General features: G+C 47.1%; 1 protein-coding gene across 6 annotated transcripts in view; it reads right to left on the bottom strand.

Annotated features, from left to right (window-relative positions):
* Positions 1 to 21,529, bottom strand: part of UBAP2 (ubiquitin associated protein 2) — a 1,669,217-nt gene that overhangs the window by 769,357 nt on the left and 878,331 nt on the right. For all 6 annotated transcript variants that reach the window (XM_085628825.1, XM_085628795.1, XM_085628777.1 and 3 more), the window contains exon 14: positions 20,089 to 20,258. In XM_085628825.1, coding sequence (XP_085484951.1) covers positions 20,089 to 20,258 — 170 coding nt within the window. The remainder of the gene's footprint in view (positions 1 to 20,088; positions 20,259 to 21,529) is intronic.

Here is a 21,529-nt window from a genome sequence, read left to right as displayed (position 1 = left end):
GGAGGAATAATCCTTTTAAGACCTTCCATGAAGGCTATGATCGCAGGCACTTTAAATAGTGACAAGTGTTGTCGATTTTGTAAGTAGGCTGCTAATGCTGCTAGGTGGAGACGTATGGATGAGTACGCTAAATGACATCTTTGCAAGTGTAGTAAGTAGCAAATGATGTTCTGGATGGATGCATCCAGTGGGCGTATATCATTGTTAGTGCAGTAAATGGCAAATCTTTTCCATTTTGCAGTGTAGCAGGCTCTAGTAGTAGGCCGTCTGGCCTCCTTTATGATATTCATGCAGTCTGGTGGTAGGTTGAGGTAACCGAACTCTAGGACTTAAGGAGCCAGATCGCTAGGTTCAGTTGATGTGGATCGGGGTGTCTGATTTCTCCATGGTTCTGGGTTAATAAGGACGGGGAGAGGTGCAGTCTTTGGTGTGGAACTAGTGAGAGTTCCAGTAGTGTTGTGAACCAGGGTTGACGTGCCCATGTGGGAGCTACTAGTATGAGCTTGAGAGACTGTTGCCTGAGCTTGCGTATCACAAATGGAATGAGTGGGAGAGGCAGAAAAGCGTACGCAAATCTGCCTGACCAGTTCATCCATATCGCATTGTCCTTCGACTGTGGGTGTGGAAACCTAGCGGCGAAGGTTGGGCATTTTGCGTTTGTGTGTGGCGAACAGGTCCATGTCTGGTTGGCCCCATTTTTTGAAGAATTGGAGTAGGACTTGTGGGTGTAATTCCCATTCGTGGATTTGTTGGGTTTGTCGACTCAACAAATCGGCAATCTGATTGTGAACTCCTGGAAGGTGTTCTGCTAGCAGGTAGATGTTCTGGGGAATTGTCCATCTCCAAATGTTCTGTGCGAGCTGGGACAGTTGGAGAGAATGTGTGCCTCCTTGTTTCTGTATGTAATACATGGCTGTCATGTTGTCCGTCCGGATGAGGACAGTTCTGTTCTTTAGATGTAATTGGAATGACTTCAATGTTAGGAACACTGCCAGTAGTTCCAGGTAGTTGATATGGAGCACTTTTTGTTGAGTGGTCCATTTGCCCTGAGTGGTGTGTCCTAGGAGATGGGCTCCCCACCCTGTGAGAGATGCGTCTGTTGTCAGCACTATCTGTGGAAGAGGCTCTAAGAACGGCCGCCCTTTGGAGAGGTTTGTTATATTCCACCATTTTAGTGAGCGATATGAGCGACTGTCCACTAACACCAGATCCGCAAGTTGTCCGTGAGCCTGGTTCCACCGACGTGCTAGACATTCTTGCAAGGGACGCATTTGAAGTCGTGCATAAGGCACAATGAAGATGCATGACGCCATCATGCCTATGAGTTGCATGAACACTCTTGCTGGGAGAGAGTGTTGGGATTGAAATTTTAAGGTGAGAGCTTGTATATTGGCTATCCTGGCTGGGCTGGGATAAGCTATGGCCTTGGAGTCATTTATGGTGGCATCCAAATATTGATGTATGTGGGAGGGTTGTAGTTGAGATTTGGGATAGTTGATGGTGAATCCCAAGTTGTGTAAAAGTTGAATAGTTTGGTGAGTGTGTAGAATGCATTTGTTGAATGAATTGGCTTTTATGAGCCAACTGTCGAGATATGGGAAGACATGAATTTGTTGTCTCCTCAGATGCGCTGCTACTACTGCTAGGCATTTGGTGAATACTCTGGGCGCAGTGGTCACTCCGAACGGGAGGACAGTAAACTGATAGTGTTGCCCGTCTACCAGGAATCTTAGATATTTCCTGTGAGCAGGATGCATGGGAATGTGAAAATAGGCATCCTTGAGATCTAGTGTGGCAAGGTAATCGCCTTTCTGTAGTAGTGGAAGCACTTGTTGAAGAGTGATCATATGAAAATGATCTGAGTGCATGTACCAATTTAAGAGTCTGAGGTAGAGTATGGGTCTTAACGTCTCGTCCTTCTTGGGGATTAGGAAGTATAGAGAGTATACCCCTGTGCCCTGATGTTGGAAGGAAACTGGCTCTATTGCGTGTTTTTGAAGCAAGGAGAGAACCTCTTGCTTGAGGAGTGTAAGATGGTCTGGCGACATGGGACGCTGTTTGGGTGGTATATGTGGGGGGGTATTTGCGAGTTCCAGGCAGTAACCATACTGGATAATTTTTCTTACCCACTTGTCTGTTGTAATGGAATTCCAGACAGGTAGGAACTGTTTGAGTCTTCCCCCGACTGGAGTGGAATGGTCTGGGAGGAGTGGAGGAAAGTCACTGTTTAGTGGCGGGGGAGGTGCGAGTGTTGGTATTGCCTCGACCTCGTCCCTTGGTGTTGTTTCCCCTATATCCACCTCTAACATATCCTCTATTGGGGGATGTTTGTGTAGAGGTTTTGAACGTGGAGGAGGTGTCTGCTCCAATATTTTTGGATGCTCCTCTATAGAAGGAGCGTCTAAAGGAGCCACGTGGCTGTGGAGACTGCAATGCTCCCATGGACTTAGCAGTCTCGGTGTCTTTCTTCATTTTTTCAAGTGCAGTATCTACTGCTGGTCCAAACAGTTGCTCTTGGTTAAATGGTTGGCTAAGTATGGTACTTTGTACTTCTGGCTTAAAGCCTGAAATACGTAGCCATGCATGGCCTCTAAGAAGTACGCTTGTATTGATTGCTCTAGAGGCAGTGTCTGCGACGTCAAGTGTACATTTAATTGAGGCATTTAAGATGAGCTTTCCCTCTTGTATAAGGTCATTTGCCTGGGTCTTGTATTAGTCTGGTAGGTGTTGTACGAGAGCTTCTAACTGATCATAGTGAGCCCTATCATAGCGTGCCAATAGGGCTTGTGTGTTGGCAATACGCCAATGGTTAGCTGCTTGTGCTGCTACTCTTTTGCCCGAGGCTTCTAATAGTTTGGATTCTTTGTCTGGGGGCGGTGTATTCTCCTGTTTGGGAGTTAGCCCGCTTCCTTGCGTTGGAAACCACCAAAGAATCCAGAGGGAGCTGTCCTTTAATATAAGAAGGATCTTCTGGGGCAGGTCTATATTTTTTCTCAATTCGAGAGTTAAGTACCCTGGCCCGTACGGGGTCCTCAAAAACTTCTGTGGCGTGTTTTATGACCCCTTTAATCATAGGTAAAATTTGAACTGATTTTTGAGACTGCTCAAAAGTGTCTAAAAGGAAGTCTTCCTCGGGTGCATCTGAGTGCATGGTGACGCCATGGTAAAGTGCTGCTCTGTGTACTAGTTGTCCAAACCCCAGGTGGTCATCTGGAGATGAGGGTTTGGAAGGGTATGTAGTAGGATCAGGTACATCAGGCAGAGGGTAAGCCCAGTCGTCCAATGGTACAATATCCGGATTTATGAAAGGATCATTAGGATCATTAAGATCATCCGGATCCCCCCCTCCCACTAGGTCATCATCATCATCCTGTGGAGGTGGTGTATGTGAAGGAGATGGTGGAGGTAATGGTGGTGGAGGCAGGGGGGTGGGGTAAGAGGTCGTACAGGAGAGGAAGGAGGAATGGGTGAAGTGGCTGAGTCCTTCTTCTTTACAGGAGCAGGAGAAGGTGTGTCTAGCTTCCTTTTCTTACATGGCACAAAAGTGACATGTCCAGTTTTTGGATTAATATAGATCCTTTTTTGCGTTGGATCTGGGTGGAAAAGTTCTTGGTCTTCAGGAACAGACTTTGGCGCTGATTTTTTCGGTTCCGATCTATGTTTTGGGTGATCGGTAGAGTCTTTAGGAGGTGTAGTATAGACCTTAGCCGGTTGTTTCGGTACCGATGAGGGTTTCAGTGCCGATGAAGGTTTCAGTGCCGATGAAGGTTTCAGTGCCGATGAAGGTTTCAGTGCCGATGAAGGTTTCAGTGCCGAAACGGAGTCTTTAAGCGTGGGAGCTTTCGGTGCCGGTTTGTCTACAGGCCTCGATGGTTTCGGTGCCAACGGGGCCGGCTTCGTTGCCGAGAGGTCTTGTGTCTTCGGTGCCAAAGGTGCTGGGGGTACAATAATATGTTTGCTCGGGCCCGAGCCACCTGAAGGCTTGTATTTCTTCGGAGCCAAGCCCGAAGGCGGGGCTTCAGCAGGTTGTTTTCGGTCGCGACTGGGGCCAGCTGGCTAAGTCTTGACCAATGCCTTTTTGGGAGGGGTTGGGGTAGGGGCATCGGTACTCACGCATTGCCCCGGAGTCGTCTGCTTCTGATATAATGTGAAGTTCCTCGGAATCTTCTTCCGGGACATCGGGGCCCTCGTTAAAGATGTCCTCTGGTTCCGGAGCTGGTCTGTGTGCCATGATATGGCGTCGAGCTCTCCGATCCCGAATGGTCTTCTTGGATCGGAATGCGGCGCAGGCTGGACAGCTGGACTCGTCGTGTTCCGGCGACAGGCACAGGTTGCAGACCTTGTGATGGTCACTGTGCGGGAATTTTGCTCCACATTGGGGGCATTTTTTAAACGGCGTCCTTTCCATGAGCCGCAGGCCTCACGGCGCGGATAGGTTTAATCACCTGCGTCGACGTCCGGAACCGGCCCGATGAATTCGATGTCGAGTAAAGGTGTATTGATGAAAATTATAAAGGTTTTTCGCTTTGAAAAGCTTGGTTTAGAAGTTTTCTACCGGAGTGGAAAAGTTTCATCCGAAACCAATGGCGGAAAAAAACAATCGGAGGATGGAGTGGATGCCCATGCGCACTGTAGTCCAAGGGAGGAGTCACCTATCTCGTGACCAAAAGACTTCTTCCGAAGACAACAACAACCTGCAAGCATCTGAGCCAAACACCAGATGGCGATCTTATCCCAAGTTGGTGATCTGCAGCTCACATGCCTCGAACATGATATTTTGAAAGAAAGCATCTAGCAGGTTGGTATGGTTGTTATAACAATATATAACAAACCACTTCCATTTAGCTGCATAGCAAGCCCTTGTAGTAGGCCTTCTGGCCTCTTTAATGAAATTAATACAGTCTGGTGGAAGGTTTAGATAGCCAAACTCTATGACTTCAGGTGCCAGATCACTAGATTGAGTTCTTCAGGATCTGGATGCGTTCTCTCCATGGCTCTGTATGAGGAGACTGGGTGTGAGATGTAGTTTTTGATGAGCAACTACTGAGAGCACCAACAGGGTAGTAAACCAAGGTTGATAGGCCCATGTAGGAGCTACTAGGATCAGTGTGAGGAATGTTTGTCTGAGCTTCCGAACAACTGGTGGAATGAGTGGGAGAAGCGGAAAAGCTTAGGCAAATATCCCTGACCAGTTCATTCATAGTGCATTGCCTTTGGATTATGTGTGGTTACCTGGAGGCAAAGTTTGGGCATTTTGATGTGTTGCGAACAGATCTATCTGTGGGAAACCCCACATTTGAAAGAATGGGAAGAGAACTTGAGGGTTAAGTTCCCACTCGTGAATCTGTGGTCTCTGCCTGCTGAGAAGATCTGTGATTTGATTGTTTACTTCTGGGAGGTGTTCTGTCAGGAGATTAATTTTGATAGGTCTGGCCCACCTCCAAATGGCTTCTGCAAGGGTTGACAGTTGGAGAGCGTGTCTCCTCCCCTGTTTCTGTATGTAATACATGGCTGTCATGTTGTCTGTATATATCAGGACAGTTTTACCTGCAAGACGACTCTGGAAGGCTTTGCTCGCTAGAAATACTGCTAGCAGCTCTAGATGATTTATATGAAGTTGCTTTTGTTTTTGACTCCACAAATCTTTTATAGTGTGAGTATGGAGATGAGCTCCCAAACCAGTGAGCAATGCCTCTGCTGTTAGCACTGTCTGTGGAACTGGGTAGATGAAGGGCTGCCCTTTGGATAGGTTTGCAATATTCCACCAGTGGAGAGAGCAGTGGGTGCGTCCGTCAAACTATATCTGATAATTGACCATAAGACTGATTCCATTGACGTGTTAAGCGTTGAAGGGGACGCATGCAAAGTCTTGCATGGGGAACTATTATGATGCAAGACACCATCATTCCCAGTAGTTACATATATTCTCCAGCTGGTAATGACTGGTTGGGCTGAAACCTTGAAATTAGAGCCTGAATATTGCAGATTCTGGCTGTATTGGGACTTGCTAGAGCTTTTTGAATATTGAGAGTGGCTTCTAAGTAGGTTTGCGTGTTGGAGGGTTGGAGATGGGACACATTTACTGTGAACGCGAGATCGTGCAGTAATTGAACTGTTATTTGAGTGTACAGGAGACACTTTGGGTAAGAACTGGCTTTGATGAGCCAATCATTCAAGTATGGGAAGACGTGAATATGTTGTTTTAGCAAGTGAGCAGCGACTACTGCCAGGCATTTGGTGAATACTCTGGGAGCAGTGGTGACTCCAAATGGAAGCACTTTGAACTGGTAGTGTTGTCCCGCTACCACAAACCTGAGATATTTGTGATGAGCGGGATGTATTGAATATGGAAGTATGCGTCCTTTACGTCTAGAGTAGACAAAGACGCCTTGCAGTAGGAGTGGGAGCATATGCTGAAGTGTCACCATATGAAAGCGATCCGAGTGAATATATAGATTTAACTATCTGAGGTCCAGTATAGGCCTGAGAGAGCTGTCCTTTTTGGGTATTGGAAAGTATAGGAAGTACACTCCAGATCCTTTATGTTGTAAAGGTACGGGCTCTATAGCTCCCTTTTGCAGAAGAAAGTGAACCTCCTGTTTGAGGCGGTGTAGATGCTCTGGTGACATTGTGTGAGCGTGGAGGAATGTTTGGGGAATTGTTGGTAAGCTCCAGGCAATAACCAGATTGGATAATTCCTAGCACCCATCTGTCTGAAGTTATAGTACGCCAGACAGGGAGAAATTGAGAAAGACGTACGCCGACAGGTGTGTAATGATCGGGAGAGAGGAGGCAAGTCACTCTTTTTTTTATTGAGGGGGGAGGTGTGGAACCTTTACCTCTTCCCTTCCCATTATTGCTTACAAATAACCTTGAAAGTAACCTTTTGAAGAGGGCGATTGACTGTTGTCTCTATACGATGTTGAGGTGTTGTCTGTACTATATGCTTTTGGAGCCCTCCCTGTAGAAGGAGTGACAAAAAGAACCCAGATTGGATGGAGACTGTTGGGCTCCCATGGATTTTACGATGTCTGCGTCCTTCATCTTCTCTAAGGAAGTGTCTACCACAGGACGAAAGAGATGCTCTTTATCAAAAGGTAGTTTAAACCCTGAAATTCAAACCCAGGCGTGCCTTCTTAGCAAGACACTGGTGTTGATTGAATGTGCGGAAGTGTCAGCTGCATCTAAAGAGCATCTAAAAGAAGTGTTTGAAATTAGGTTCCCTTCCTGAATTAGGTCATGTGCTTTAGCCTTATTTTCATCAGGTAAAAATTAGATCAATTGTTCCAATTCATCATAGTGCGCACTGTCGTATCTAGCTAAGAGACCCTGGGTATTGGCAATATGCCAGTGATTGGCTGCCGGTAAAGCTAATCTTTTCCTGAGGCATCATTAGTTTGGATTCCTTGTCTGGAGGAGGCCATCTCTTGAGGTTTGAGAGTATGCCCGTTTACAGGAATTAGAAACCACTAGGGAATCTAATGGTAATTGACCCTTGATATAAACTGGATCTTTTGGTGCAGATTTATACTTCTCATCTACCCTTGGTGTAAGAATTCTTGCACGAACGGGATCTTTAAAAATGTCGTCCGTATGTTTTAGCATGCCCATAAGCATAGGCAACGTATGAGTGGATCTTTGGGGAAGAGCTGAGTGTTTACGAAGCTGAACTCCATGATATTCAGCCGCCCTATTTATTAACTCTATGTACCCTACATTGTCATCAGGTGGAGAGGGTTTTGTAGGGTATAATTCTGGATTGTTATCTGCGTTTGGACCTGTATTATATTCATCCCATGGATCAACACTCTTATTGTCTTACTCCATTCCCATCATCCTGGTTGTCATGCGATTGTGGTGATGGTGAATTTGTGGGTTTTATCAGATTTGGGTTAGGTGGGGAAGGAGGTGATAGAGGAGGAGGAGGAGGAGAGGGATTAGTACCAACATGTTTTCTTTTAAGAGGAATGTGGTAAGTGTTCTCGGATTCCGGTTTGCCTTTTAATGGCAATTTTGCGCAAATATGTCCAGTTTTAGGATTGATGACCAGTTGCATTTGTTTCAGGTCTGGGTTTGAAGGCGGGACGTTGACACGATGCTCCTTTGATTAGGAGCTGTTTTTTATTTCGGTGCCAATATTTTCGGAGCCGATGTTTTTTTTGGCCTCCAAGTGTTTGGATCCGAAGAGGATTTCGGTTTCAGTACCAAAGGGATTGTTACCAAAACGTGCTTCGCTGCCGATGGATTCGGCTCGGTGCCCGAATACGGCTGACTCCATCCCTAGCCGGAAGGCTTTAATATTTGTTTCGGTGCCAGGCTCGAAGGAGGGGCGTTCGAAACATGGTCTCAGTGAAGACCATGGCCCGAAGACAGAGGAGGGACCTGAGCCTTTTTATTGGGCAGAGGTAGAATTTGTGCAGGGGAGGATCGGTACTCACTGTGTCCATATCGTATTCAGCTTCTGAAACAGAAATGTGGTGATCTTCCTCGGCTCCTTGAGCAGAGCAGGTGTGTTGCATTTCGTGACGTCGAGCCCGATGGTCACAGAGTGTCTTCTTGGATCGGAAGGATCTGCACGCCTCGCAGTCTTGTTCGTCGTGCTCCAGGGAGAGGCACAAATTGCACACTTCGTGCAAGTCGGTGCATGGGTACTTGGCGTGGCTCAGAGGTCAGAATTTAAATGGAGTCCGGTTCATCGACTGCAAGCTAGCCCGCCGCCGCTAGGCCCAACGTCCTTCCACAAAGTTTCCGATCGTAAGAGCTATTTCTGAACCGAAACGATACGTGGAGAATGGAAAATGCGATTGAATAACAATACCATCGAGGGTAAGTGGATTGCGCACTGAGGGGAACCAGAGAAACGGTGTCCAACCGGAGCGTTGCAATTCACATCTGAACCCGATGGTGGAAAAAAACAATGTAACAATGGAGTCAATGCCCATGCACACTATCACTGAAAGGAGGAGTCACCTCCCTTGTGACTCGAAGTACGAGTTACTTACCTTCGGTAACGATGTATCTGGTAGAGACGATTCTAGCCGCAGATTCCTTCACGCAGAATTAACCCCAGGCGTGAGACTGGATCTGAAAATCTTTTTGCCCAGCATCCCTGCGTGCCAGGGGGACGGCATCACGCGGCTCCGCCCAGGCATCGTCTGCGCACGTGACGTCAGCGAGGTCACATAAGTCCCACCCCGGCACGCCTACATCAGTTTTCATCGGAGAACTTTTCCGCGCCACAAAGCGGAGTCAGCAGACAAAACTGTGAGAGTATAGGAACAGTGTGCGAAAGAGCAGCAAAAGAGAATGTTGAGGAACACAACCATAAAGAGCAGCACCCGGCACTGCAGTACCCAAAGGCAGGGAAAGAATTAACAGGACAGCAACTCTGCCAGTACAGAGACAGCCCCCCCCCCCTTGACACAAAGGACATATGTAAAAAAAAAATGTCACGACAACATGCAACAGGACTACAACCACAACCAAAGACAAGGAAGGGGAACAAGTCGGGGACACACAGGGAACGACAAAACTCCAAGACATACCCATCACAGAGTGTGACAACCCCCATCAGGAACAAGGGCAGAGGCACAGCCAAAAGACTCCAACCTCAAGGATCGCAAAGAGCCAGAAGTAGCAACAACCCGATCTTCCCATGTGACAATGGTGAGGAAAAGGTGAACAGGTGAACAACCCGACAAAAAGAGGGAAAGAATGTACTCATAGAAGACACAGCCACCCACAGGGAAGCGAGTGCAAAATAGCAAAACACAAGCCCTCGCAGAACGGGGAGGAAGGGCGAGCCATGAAGCAATCGGCAGCTAGAATCGTCTCTACCAGATACATCGTTACCCAAGGTAAGTAACACGTACGTCTGATAGAGACTACTAGCCACAGATTCCTTCACGCAGAATAGATACCCTAGCCATACCCAAGGGGAAGGAGGGTCTGCGAGAGGACCTCACCCACCGGGGCAGGACAGAGGACCACCCAGGTGCCGAGTCCAAACAGGAAGAGGAGCCCTGCCCCCCAGGCAAGGGGAAACGAAGTGAAGAAGATAGCCAGTCCCCACTCAGCAGAGGAAACAAGGCAAGGCACAAAGAGGCCAAACACCCCACGCCCACGTGAAGTAACAAAACCTCTGCCCAAGGCCAAGGCAAGGAAAGGAGCACCGAAAGAGAAGAGCAACCTAGAGACTCCAAGGAGAAGAGGAAGAGCAGGGGCAATCCCAGACAGGATGGCGCCGAAGGAGAAGAGCAGCCTAGAGACTCCAAGGAGAAGAGGTAGAGCAAAGGCAATCCCAGACAGGATGGTGCCGGCGGCAAGGAGCAGGCGGAAGCCAAAAAGGGGAACTCCAGGTCACCCAGGAAGAATCGTCCAAAACCCCGCAGGGGAAAACTGGGCCCGCAAGAGGGTCCAGAAGTCGGGGACCATCCCCCCCACCGGGAGAAGAGGGAAAGCAGAATGCAAGGCCCACTGGAAGCATCAGAGAAGGCAGGATGACAGTCCCACTAAAGCCCCAAAAAGGCACAACAGTGCAAAAAGAACAAGAGGGCGGCACTGGCAAGCTCCGCCAGACACGAAGGACACCCCTGAATGAACACGCAAAGCAAAAAGGCTAAGAAGAAGGTTGCATTTGCAACATACCATAACGCCACGGATAACAGAAGCCCGCAGGCGACCACGACTCGCCAGCACATACCAGGGCTATATAACAGCCAACCCTGCCCCACATGGGGCATGTCAGATCCCAAGACATGGGAGCCTCTTAGGAAGAAACTTCCGCAGCAGAGGACAACAAAAAAGACCTGCGGCGAAAAACCCCGCAGGAGGCCTATCAAGCAGCCAGAGGGGAACGCAGAAGGCCCAATCGCAGGCCCAGCATGGTGTGAAAAACCCAAAGGAAAAACAGTCAAAAAGGGCTGCCCAGCAGCCAACAGAACCAGAACCTCAGCCAGACACCGGGGCGACCCGACCCAACGGAAGAACAGCTCCAAGAACCAGAGCGACACGCAGATCAGGTCACTGAGGAGGACAAGAAGGAGGGGGAGGAGGAGGACGAAGTCCCGCCAAGAACCTCTGGATGGCTGAGTCCGCAGGGGCATGGAACAAAAGAGAACCATCGAAGAGAAAGTCCACCAGCAGTTCACGAACATTCTCCGGGAACACACTGTCCCGAAGCCTGGCATGGCGACGAAGGGCAACCGAAGAAGCCATGGCATGACCCAACACCTCCGAGATGTCGAGAGCGGAGCAAAGGATAAACGCCGCCAGCTCCCGACCATCCAAGATGTGATGTCTCAAATCCACACAAGCACCCTCCTGAGAAGCGGCTGACATAAGGGACTCTGCCAAGACCCACAAGCAAGAAGTGGCCCTAGCCAACACACAGTGTGTTAAGGGCCCGCAGACCCGCACTGGTTGAGGCACACATATTGAGCCCCCAAGAGTACAGCCAGCGGGCCTTCCGGGAAGGGGGAGACAACAGCAGCGGCAAAGCAGGAAAGGCAGACTGTAAAAGGGGGCCTCTAGTCGAAGGGTGAAGAGAAAGGCATACCGGATCACGGGGTGCCAGATGGTGGCGGTGCAGAAGGTGCTGGGGCACCAGGTCCCCCGTGGCGGGACGTCCCCAGTCACCAAGAGAAGAGTGGAGTGAACCCTCGAAGGGAAGCAACAGTTCCCTACCATCAGAGCCCTGATGGAGAACCTCCAGAAGATCTGCGGGAAAATGGGTAGCTGGATCACCCATGCGCAAAATTCCCACAGCCGTAGAAACAGCGCAGGCGAAAGCCGCACCTGCCTCCGTAGGGTACCGCGGAGGGGAAAGCAGATCCTCGTTAGGTGACGGCTGCAAGCTAAGGCGGCCATCCCCCAAGCCAACTGGAGGAAGGAATGGCCAAGGCCGAAAGGAAGGAAAAGGGACCGAAGAGTGGGGACTTGCGGCTCCTCCGGCGAAGACCGCGGTCGTGGAGACAGCGAGGAGCCGCCTTTAGACGATGTCGGGGAAAAAGCCATGACACGGCGGCCCGTCTCCGGCAAGGATGACACCAGCAACCGCCGAACCTCTGGGGAAGAAGAGGCTTCCGAAGAAGAGTCATCGACCCGACGTCGGCCCGGCGCCGAAGAGTCCGCAACCTGAGGCAGGACACCGTCGCCGACCGGCGCCGGAGGAGACGCCGAGGCGACCTCCGACAGCACACGGCACAGGAGACCGGAGCTGGACCGGAGCCGGGGCAGCAAAGGGACGGCGCCGACCTGACCTCCGATGAGAAGGGCCAGGGGAGGGACGAGGAGACCCCCGCCAGCCGCGACAGGGCGAGATGGGCGGTCCGCCGACCCCCGTCGCGCTGCCAGGGCCAGTTGCTGCTGGCACCGTCACCTCGGCCAAGGTCGCCACCTGTCCCGAGGACCGACAGAATCTCGGGCGAGAAGGGCCCTCCGCCGACCCCTACGGCACCACCAGGGACAGCAGCCACTGGCGCCGTGGCGGCATCACCTCGGACAAGGCCGCTGCCTGTCCCGAGGACCGTGAGGGGCTCGGGGGTGCGACCCGAGGACCGTGAGGGGCTCAGGGGTACGACCCGAGGGGTTCTGAGGTGCGACCCGAGGAACGAGAGGGGCTCAGGGGTGCGACCCGCGACCCCACAGGGACTCCCGCGGGAGTTCGCGGCAAAGCAGAGGCGCCGTGGTCCCCCGAAGGGCCGCACCCCGTCAACACCACCTCCAAGCCTTGATCCGAAACAGTCGGCGCCGGGGCCGGAGCTTCCGCCGCCACGGAGGGCCACGCACACTGCAAGGGATCCGTCGACGTCCCAGGAGGGGAAGGAGGAGGAGAAGCAAGCGAGGCCTACAAAGCCGCCGCAAATGTTTCCATCTGGGCTCTGGTCGCCCCCACGCCAGGAAACGGCGGATAAGGGGACGACACGCGGGGCGCACGACCCGCGGAGAGCCCACGCCCCCGACAGGCTAGAACCCGACCCTCTGGGACAAACTGCGACACATACCAAGAGGTGAGCGGCGCACTTGCGACCTGGGAGAAGAGGGACGCCGCGGGTGCGAGAAAACTCCTCAGGGGCCGGCCGAGACGCCGGACCGGACAACCGAGCTGACAGAAGTTTCATCCGGCGCTCACACCGGGACTTCGGCTTTATCTGTTGGCACACCTCACAATCAGTGTAGTCGTGGTGCTCCCCCAAACACCACATACAGATGGGGTGAGGAGCCGCGTGATGCCATCCCCCCGTCGCACAGGGATGCTGGGCAAAAAGTTTTCCGGATCCAGTCTCACGCCAGGGGATAATTCTGCGTGAAGGAATCTGCGGCTAGTAGTCTATCAGATAGATTTCTTCGTAAAAAAACAAAGTGCAAACATCGGGACCCAACACTAGATGGCAGGAGTATGCAAAGCATGTGATCTACAGCTCACATGCCTCGAACATAAGTTTTCCTTCATGCACTATTTCCTGCCCCCTCTTTTTGTGTTCTTCTGGGAGATATTTCAATAATTCTTCCATCTCATCCCAGCAAGCCCCATGATGTCTGGATAACAGACCTTGCATATTAGCTATACGCCAATGGTTGCCTGATTGAGCAGCTACTATTTTCTTAATGCATCCATCAGCTTCGATTCTTTATTTGGAGGTGGTGCCTTTCCTGAGGTTTCTGAATTTGCCCTCTTACGGGCATTAGCGACCACTAAGGAATCCAAAGTCAACTGGCCCCGAACAAATCTGGGTCAGACGGGAGGTGGGGGTTATATTTTTGTCCACCCTCGGTGTTCATATACGTGCTCAAACTGGCACTTTAAAAATATCATTAGTATGCCTCATCATACCTTTTACCATAGACAACATTTGTGTTGTTTTGTGTGTTTCCTAAGGTTTTGAATAGAAAACCTTCTTCCAGTGCTTCTTTATGTAAAGGCACTATATAGTAAGTTGCTGCCCTAGCAATTAATTCCTGATATGCGGAATTATCAGGAGGGTAAGGTTTTGCTGGATACAGATCAGGGTCTGTATCTTGAGGTGGATCTAGGTTATATAGTCATCCCATAGATCTGTTGGTGGCTGATTAGAATTGTCGTCATCCTCTTCTATATCGGGATTTGTGTTAGGAGAACCTTATGGTGTAATACGTACAGGATCTAAATCTGGTATAATGGGTATTGGTGAAGGGGTTTGGGAAATGGGAATAGGGCTGGTAGTTATGTCCTTTTTCTTCTTGGGTGGGAATCTGTATTTAGTGTCTGCCTTCCTCTTTAAAGGTATTACTGGTTTAGCTGTTATGTGTCCAGTATCAGGATTCATATGAATCTTCGCCTTGGGATCCAGCCTTTCTTTAATTTTTTCCAAAATCGGCTCCAGTGGCTTCAAGGGAGGGTCTTTGTTTCAGTGCCTAAATTTTCGGTGCCATGCTGGATTTGTTCTTTTTACAGTTTCGATCCAGGATGTTTCAGAACCGAAGGGGTATCATCTCAGCTGGAGCAGGAAGGCTTGACTTGCTGTTCGGTGCCGAGCCAGAAGGCGGGGCGTTTGAATCCGAGGCTCAGTACATACCATGGCCTGATGGCAGTGGTGGCCCAAAAGCCTTTGGTTTAGTGGGCACTGGTTTAGTGAGTAAAGGGGCTTTGGTGCTCCCCACACCCTGTCCAGCCGGAACGTCACGTGACTCTAGTTCGCTGTCCAACTCGGAAGTGGATTACTGGAGGAAGAAGGCCTCTTCTTCCGCTGCCATCTCTTCTTGCTCAATTTCTTCACCGAAGACATCAGGCGTGTCCTCGAAACTCCACTGCATATCTCTGTCAAGCCGAACAATCCCGTCGTCTTTTGGATCAGAATGAACGGCACGTGTCGCAGTCTTCCTCATTATGTTCTGGGGAGAGACAGAGGTTACAGACCTTATGCTGGTAGGTGCGCGGATATTTGGAATGGCATCGAGGATAGAACTGAAACAGTGTCCAGTCCATCAGCAGAAAGCTGGATGCTGAGTTTTCAAGCAAAAGCCGATCGAGGAAGGAGCTAGCTCCGAAGGCCGCGGTTTTTTCAATAATATAGTTTGAGTTTTCATAAATTTCAACACAAAAAGGTGACAGACGCAATCGAAAACAATACCGACGAGTAAATTATGCACCGAAGGGATCCCGATTGACTGTTTTGAATCGGAGTGGTGCAATACACTTCTGAACCTGTTGGCAGAAAGAAAACAATCTAACAATAAAGGCAATGCCCAAGCGCACAATCACCGAAAGGAGGAGTCACCTTACCTCGAGACTGGAAAAGACTTCTTCGAAGAAAAACAACTTGCAAGCATCCACACCCAACACTAGATGGCAGGAGTATGCAAATCATGTGTATCTACAGCACACATACCTCAAACATGATTTTTCAAATTTGCTTATAAATGTTGAAATTATTGGCTCAAGAAGTTAAAGAAAATTCTACACCTTTCCGCTTTAAAAAGGCAGTAAAAAAAGTTTTTCCAAAACAGCTGAAGATGATTATGCTCATTATGCAGCATTACAGTAAAAAAAAAAAAATGTAAGTGGATGCTAGCACCTGGAGATACAAATATAAATAGAAGTATGCTCGTTATATTTGACCTCATAGTAGACATTTTCCAGCTTTCATAACTGCTCTACTCTCTCTTCTCAGGCGAACTCATTTGGACAATGTAAAGACATTCCAGTGAGTGGCCAAATTGAGAAGAGGGTGAATGTATTATTGTATTGCGGTGGGGAAAAAAAGGGAGGAATGAGATTGAAACATTTCCTAAGTTTGCATACTTGCCCTTATCTGATTTGTACTCTCCTAATGAGCCACATTATTGCAAGAGCTGAAGCGCTTGTACTGCTACCCATCTGTCAGGTACCCGCACGGTGCATTACAAAGCCTCAAGGTGCTCCCAAGTGAGATGCTTTTGTCTGTTGGCTGGAGGATATTACCCTGATTTCACTACTAGCAAGTGCCTTTCCAATAATAATTATTTTAAGTCACAAGCAAACCCAACTCAAAAGTCACTGCCATAGGTAACTGAATAATAAAAAATAATTACCAGACAAAGTATATCACAATAAATGTCCAGTCAAGACCTAAGGCTCCTCTAGGACTTCACAGTAGGTATTGAGCCATTATAGAAACTGTCCCACACAAAATTTAGCCCACTGGGTTGGAAATTGTGATGTCCATAAATGGCCGTAGTGAGGTCCAAAGTTACCGCATATGCATATCCTGCAAATCCCAGCAACTACCCACATCCCCACGACTCTGCACGTGAAAAACTCTTCCAAACTCTTGCAAGATACTAAAGACCTGATTGATACTGAACTATCCATTTTGGCAATCCAAACCCAACCCCAGAAAATAACATTGGCATGGAAGGTCAATGACAGAAAAAAATCTAGAAAGCTAATGGCTGGAGTCATGTCTCTGCTCAAGTAGGTAAACAACGAACAGTTGTTAACACTTTCTTCTGGTTTATGCTGCTCAATCAAATGTTACTGTTCAATTTACCATTCTTTTCAAAATGAACTGTAATGTGGAATGCTATTTCGTATGTCCTATTCTATCAGAGGTCTTTGATTAAACACTTGGGGAAGGCTACCTCCAAACTAAGAATACGGAGCCTTCTTAGGAACACCTGTTCAATTTGAAAACATGAGCTTAACCACACGAGCTTAACCAATCATAGCAAAAACACAAGGCAGCAGGCTTTCCACTGAGAAATGTATATTTAATTTAAGTCGGGAAACAAAATAATTAAGTAACAACTGAATCTTATTAAGGAAACTATCACAGTGGCCAAAATCTGATTAAGGGAACCGGATTTAACAGTTTAAAGTAAGAAGAAAAAAAACTGCTAAGTGTCAATGTAAATCTGTCTTTTACAAAAGGTGGCTACACCTGTACCAGAAACAAAAAGATGTTATGAACAGACTGTCCCCCTCATGCAAGCTGGGATGGCAAGAGTGCCTGGCTAGTGCTCTCAGAAGCTTTCAAACTTTTCAGGTGGTAATCCTCTACCAGATCACTCCTAAAGCTTCAAGAAGTCTAGTGGAGGATTCTGTGCTACCACGCCACAAACAGAAGGAGGCAGGCTCATCCACTTATTGCAGAAAGGGCTCCCACTCAGGACCCAGTGCCAGCTAGATTTGCCTTTTCTTTCTTGGGCTACAAAAGGCCCAGCTGATTTGACCCTTCGAAATCAATTCTGGTCCTAGGGTAGAAGTGGGCATCAGGCCGAGCCTCATTTCTTCATGAGGCAGACGTAGTCAGCAGGACTTCAAACTTCTATTCGCCAGTCCAGTTGTTCTCTAAGAAGCACACCTGCTCCTAAGAGAAAGTCCTGCTTCTACTGACCACTAGCCTGTGGTTGGTCAGAACTCCTAAACCTATTCACAAAATGTTCACATTCAATCCTGCCCCCTCTTAAAATAGTTGATGTTGCTTTACTGCCAGCATTTATGACATCACAAGAGTAGGTAACCAGTTTTATCAGCTGTTGCTATGTCATATCAGTGGGTTATGAGATTGAGAAACTGAAATAAACAATAAAGATCTCTATAAGAGACAAACATAACCAAATAATGAACTTCCCTCTCTATCCCCTGAAAAACGAACCCCTGCTTGGTTCAGAGCCCAGACTCGTACCTGTGATTAGAAGCTACAGACAGGCCAGAAACAGAGCAATTTAAAGGTACCCTTGAAACCAGAGAACCATTTTGGTTTAACATGCAAACTTGCGCCTTCCTGGGGCCTGTGATGTACCATTGGTGCTCCTGTTCATTCACTGCATATTCCAAAGTAAATATGATAGATGATCAGAGATGACCCCTTCCCAGCCAGACCTTTGGCAGGTACACTTTTACAAATTACACACCTTACACCCTGTAGACTTCAAGGCACTACTTAGTAGTGAATTAGCTAATGTAAAAGGCAGCTTTTTTCTACCTACTAGAACAGCTTCTACTAACACGCAGATTCTGTTTTTTTTCTGATGGTCAACCAGGGCTGCAAAGTCAGACATGCTTTTGTATTTACTCATGTGGGTGGTGTAAATGTGAGATATATGTTATGTTAAAGGTGCACTTCTGCACCATGTTATTGTCTTAACAGTTAAACTGATCAATTGGCGTTAACCAATTGTTCACTGTGATTTAGGGGCTAGAACGCATGCACTGGGTGGATGCCCCTTAGTGTCCAAAGTCTAAAATAGATGCAGAAAAAGAAATTTTAACTCAGATTCTCCTAGCCAAACCCATCTTACAATAAGCCTTCAACAACTCACCCTTGCTACTTATAGAGCTGAGTGTCCAAATGGGGAAATAGTGCTCATTTATGTGATGAGACCTTTGGGGGTGAGGATAGGCTGCAGCGCTGATCTCAGACAGCTGATCTCAGCCAGCTATCCATAGCCAGGCAACTGTTACCAGAGCAGCTAGTGAGTGCAGAAAGTGAAGAGCAACATAAGCAGGCAAGCAGCAAAGGGGAGATGCATACTTTCTGGCTACCACATATCTTATCGAGCACCCCAGAACACTGGGCGATTTGCTACCTTCTTACGTTCATAAGCCAAATACATCCAGCTGTATATGGAATTCATAACAGATTGTTCATGGACAGGAAAACTCTAACCACAATGTGTAGCTAAATGTAACAATCTGCTCTTTTATTAAAAACGATAAATATAAAACATGTTACAGAAGAAAAAAAAATGGGATTAGAAGGCTTGGCTAGCAAAGAAGTATTTTCCACTTTTAAAAGAAAGTGAAAGGAAAACGTTTCTATAGGCATACATCTTTGGAATAAAAACTGCACAGCTGCTTTAAAAGAGCCAAGGGAATTATTTAGGGCTAAGGTGCTAGACTACTTTTTAAGATTCAGAAAAAGCAGACTTCTTCATTTGAGGCGGTTAGCATTAGGGACCATCATTTTTGGAGCACCACACTCCAATCTTAGCTGCTTATTCCTGCAATAGCCAAAATGTGCCAGGTACAACAACCCTGGTTCTAGAATGGGTTTAGATGTGACATTCCGTTTTTCAAGCCGGTTAATAGGTTAGTCTTTGCATTTCCTGTCCCCATCATCTCTTTTGGTCTGAAACAGGCTGAAAACTCTGGAGTATAGATTACCTTTGATCATGACATTCAGTTGTAAGGCATTCAAGCAGCGACAATAGCTTAGATCATTGGAAACCTTAACAGATTTGAGAGAGGTTCATTGCTTTCAGGTTGTATGGAGTTCACTATATATTTTAATAGTTTGAACAGGAAGGTGGACAGAGTTATTACCAGTGGCTGATTATTTCAAGCATGCCTGCTATCATTTTATTGTTCGCTGCCAATTTTAAAAGCAAAGTTCAGAGGTTTTCAAGAGGGAGTGATTAATCATTTATATTACCTCTGGCACTAAACTACCAATCCAGTTTTCATCAAAAGATAAATGGTTTCATCTTAATTTCTTCTGCTGGTCCAATAAATCCAGGAATGATCATAGTTGAGTTATATGGCAAGGCTGTGCTACAATTTTGGGAAACTGCCTTACAATAAGGTACAACATTTGACAATTTGTCCTAAACAAGTGAGGTGGGACAAAGTGTTGCATTGGGGCTTAAAAAATGATTAATTAACTAAACATCTGTTATTTTCACAATTATCTTGATTATAGGTACACAGATCATTCCATCTGATATATCAAGATTTTTGGTCGGGGAACATTCATGTGAAAGCTATGTTTATATTTTGCTGCCTTGGTCTTTGGCCAAGGTAGTGACAGTTTAGGCCCATCAGTTAGGCCTAATATTGCACAATTTTAGAATAGGAGGGCTAGCAGCTGATCTATATTTAAAATGGATAGGATTCACGGTGAGCAGGGTTACCAGCAAACAACCTGACTGACCTCATGCAGTGGTGCAGTTTTTATGACTTTATCAGCAGTAAGCCAACAGTTATCAGACAGCAAAAAAGCCAACTAGTCCAAAATATAGTTTACATATTCTTATGGCAAACTCCGAGATTCTATACAGGGAACAATTCAGAATTGAGAAACTCACTCTACTTTGGACAGTCAAGTGCATTCAACAGAAATGTAATACCTGGCAGGCTTTGAAAATAAGTTGCTAGCGATGGGACTCGTAATCTCATTGTTCACAGTGGCTCCAATTTCAGGCAAGGATGGTTCTGATCCGAACTCCAAGGCGCCAAATTGTACATTTAAACCTGTGACCTCTGCAGCTCCAGGCATCTCCACTGCAGATGAAGGAATCTGTTGAAGGATTAAACAATCAGAAACAGATACTTTCTTTCAAAACAAAAACACAAACTAAACAGAGCACAACTTAGTAGTGCCAGGGTAAGATACCGCAATCTAAGTTACAAGTGTCATGCAATGACAGTTTGAAAACAAAAATCCAACTCTTGCTTGTATTGAGCTCTTATGACTCCGCCAAAGTCACTACTTTTTCTTTAGGAGGACCAATACTAAGCATGCTAAATTACCTATTCAAGTTGATTAATGTCATGCTGGGAGGCTGAGCAACAGAAGAAGCTCGACTGTAGCCAAGCCTTCAAGAAGACGCAATGAGCTGAATGCTGAGACAGTAAATGGCATGTTATAGTTTTCAATCTAGTGTGCGTCAGGTCTGCATTTCATCAGTCAAGGATTCATAAAATGAACACCATGGAGATGGGCCACAATATTAATGATTCTAGAAAATATGGATGTTTGATAGTCACGTGCAACTTTTATTATCTCCAGTTGCCAGACTAAGGATCATTAGTAAAGCTAATTATTATAAACATTTACTATATAATTTTGCATGCTTTATTGACGAACCCTTTTCAAGGCCAATAGTCCGAGCTAGTGGAATTGTTGCAGTGGAGGACCAATTTAGGCGGCAGGGTTGACTAAATTATGCAACAAGAAAAGGTAAATTATGCTGCACATTTTCTAACACTATTCATTTAATCATTTTTGAACTTGTTAAAGCTATACCACTTTAACACTGCATATAAAGTAAAAACAGAAAGGTGACCTGTCAATACTTGTGAAGCACCTTCCACTGCATGTAACTTGTCACCATGATTTTAGTATCCTTTCATCCATTTGAATCTATAAAAAGGTTATTTTGTTAAAATCTGCCACATACTCCTCCATCTGCTGATAGTGCAGACGGAGGAGTATGTGGCAACTGTAGCAAACCCATTATTATGCCGAAAACATCACAGACGCAAAAATTGCATAATTCCAGTGGCCCTGTCAATAGTGCGTTATCTCCCATTTGTCCAAGTCCTTGTAAGCTAGTAGGTCCACCAGCTTCAATTATATTGCGGCACATACTTGCTAGTGACAAATTCCTTGGGGGAGGGGTAACGTGGGTTGCATGTTAATGTGAGCTATAGATGCTGCAGAGGGTAAAATAGCTTACCTGTAATTCTAGCTCTCTTCCAGGGGAATCCCCATCACAATCATGATAACTGAATAGTCCCACCCACGTGCAGGGATCAAGCACTTTTCAATGTTATATTTACATATAT

This window comes from Triturus cristatus, chromosome 2_1 (assembly GCF_964204655.1).
Source record: "Triturus cristatus chromosome 2_1, aTriCri1.1, whole genome shotgun sequence".
Lineage (NCBI taxonomy): Eukaryota > Metazoa > Chordata > Amphibia > Caudata > Salamandridae > Triturus > Triturus cristatus.
The sequence above is the reverse complement of the archived record's forward strand: the minus strand, read 5'-3'. Positions and strand labels throughout refer to the sequence as shown.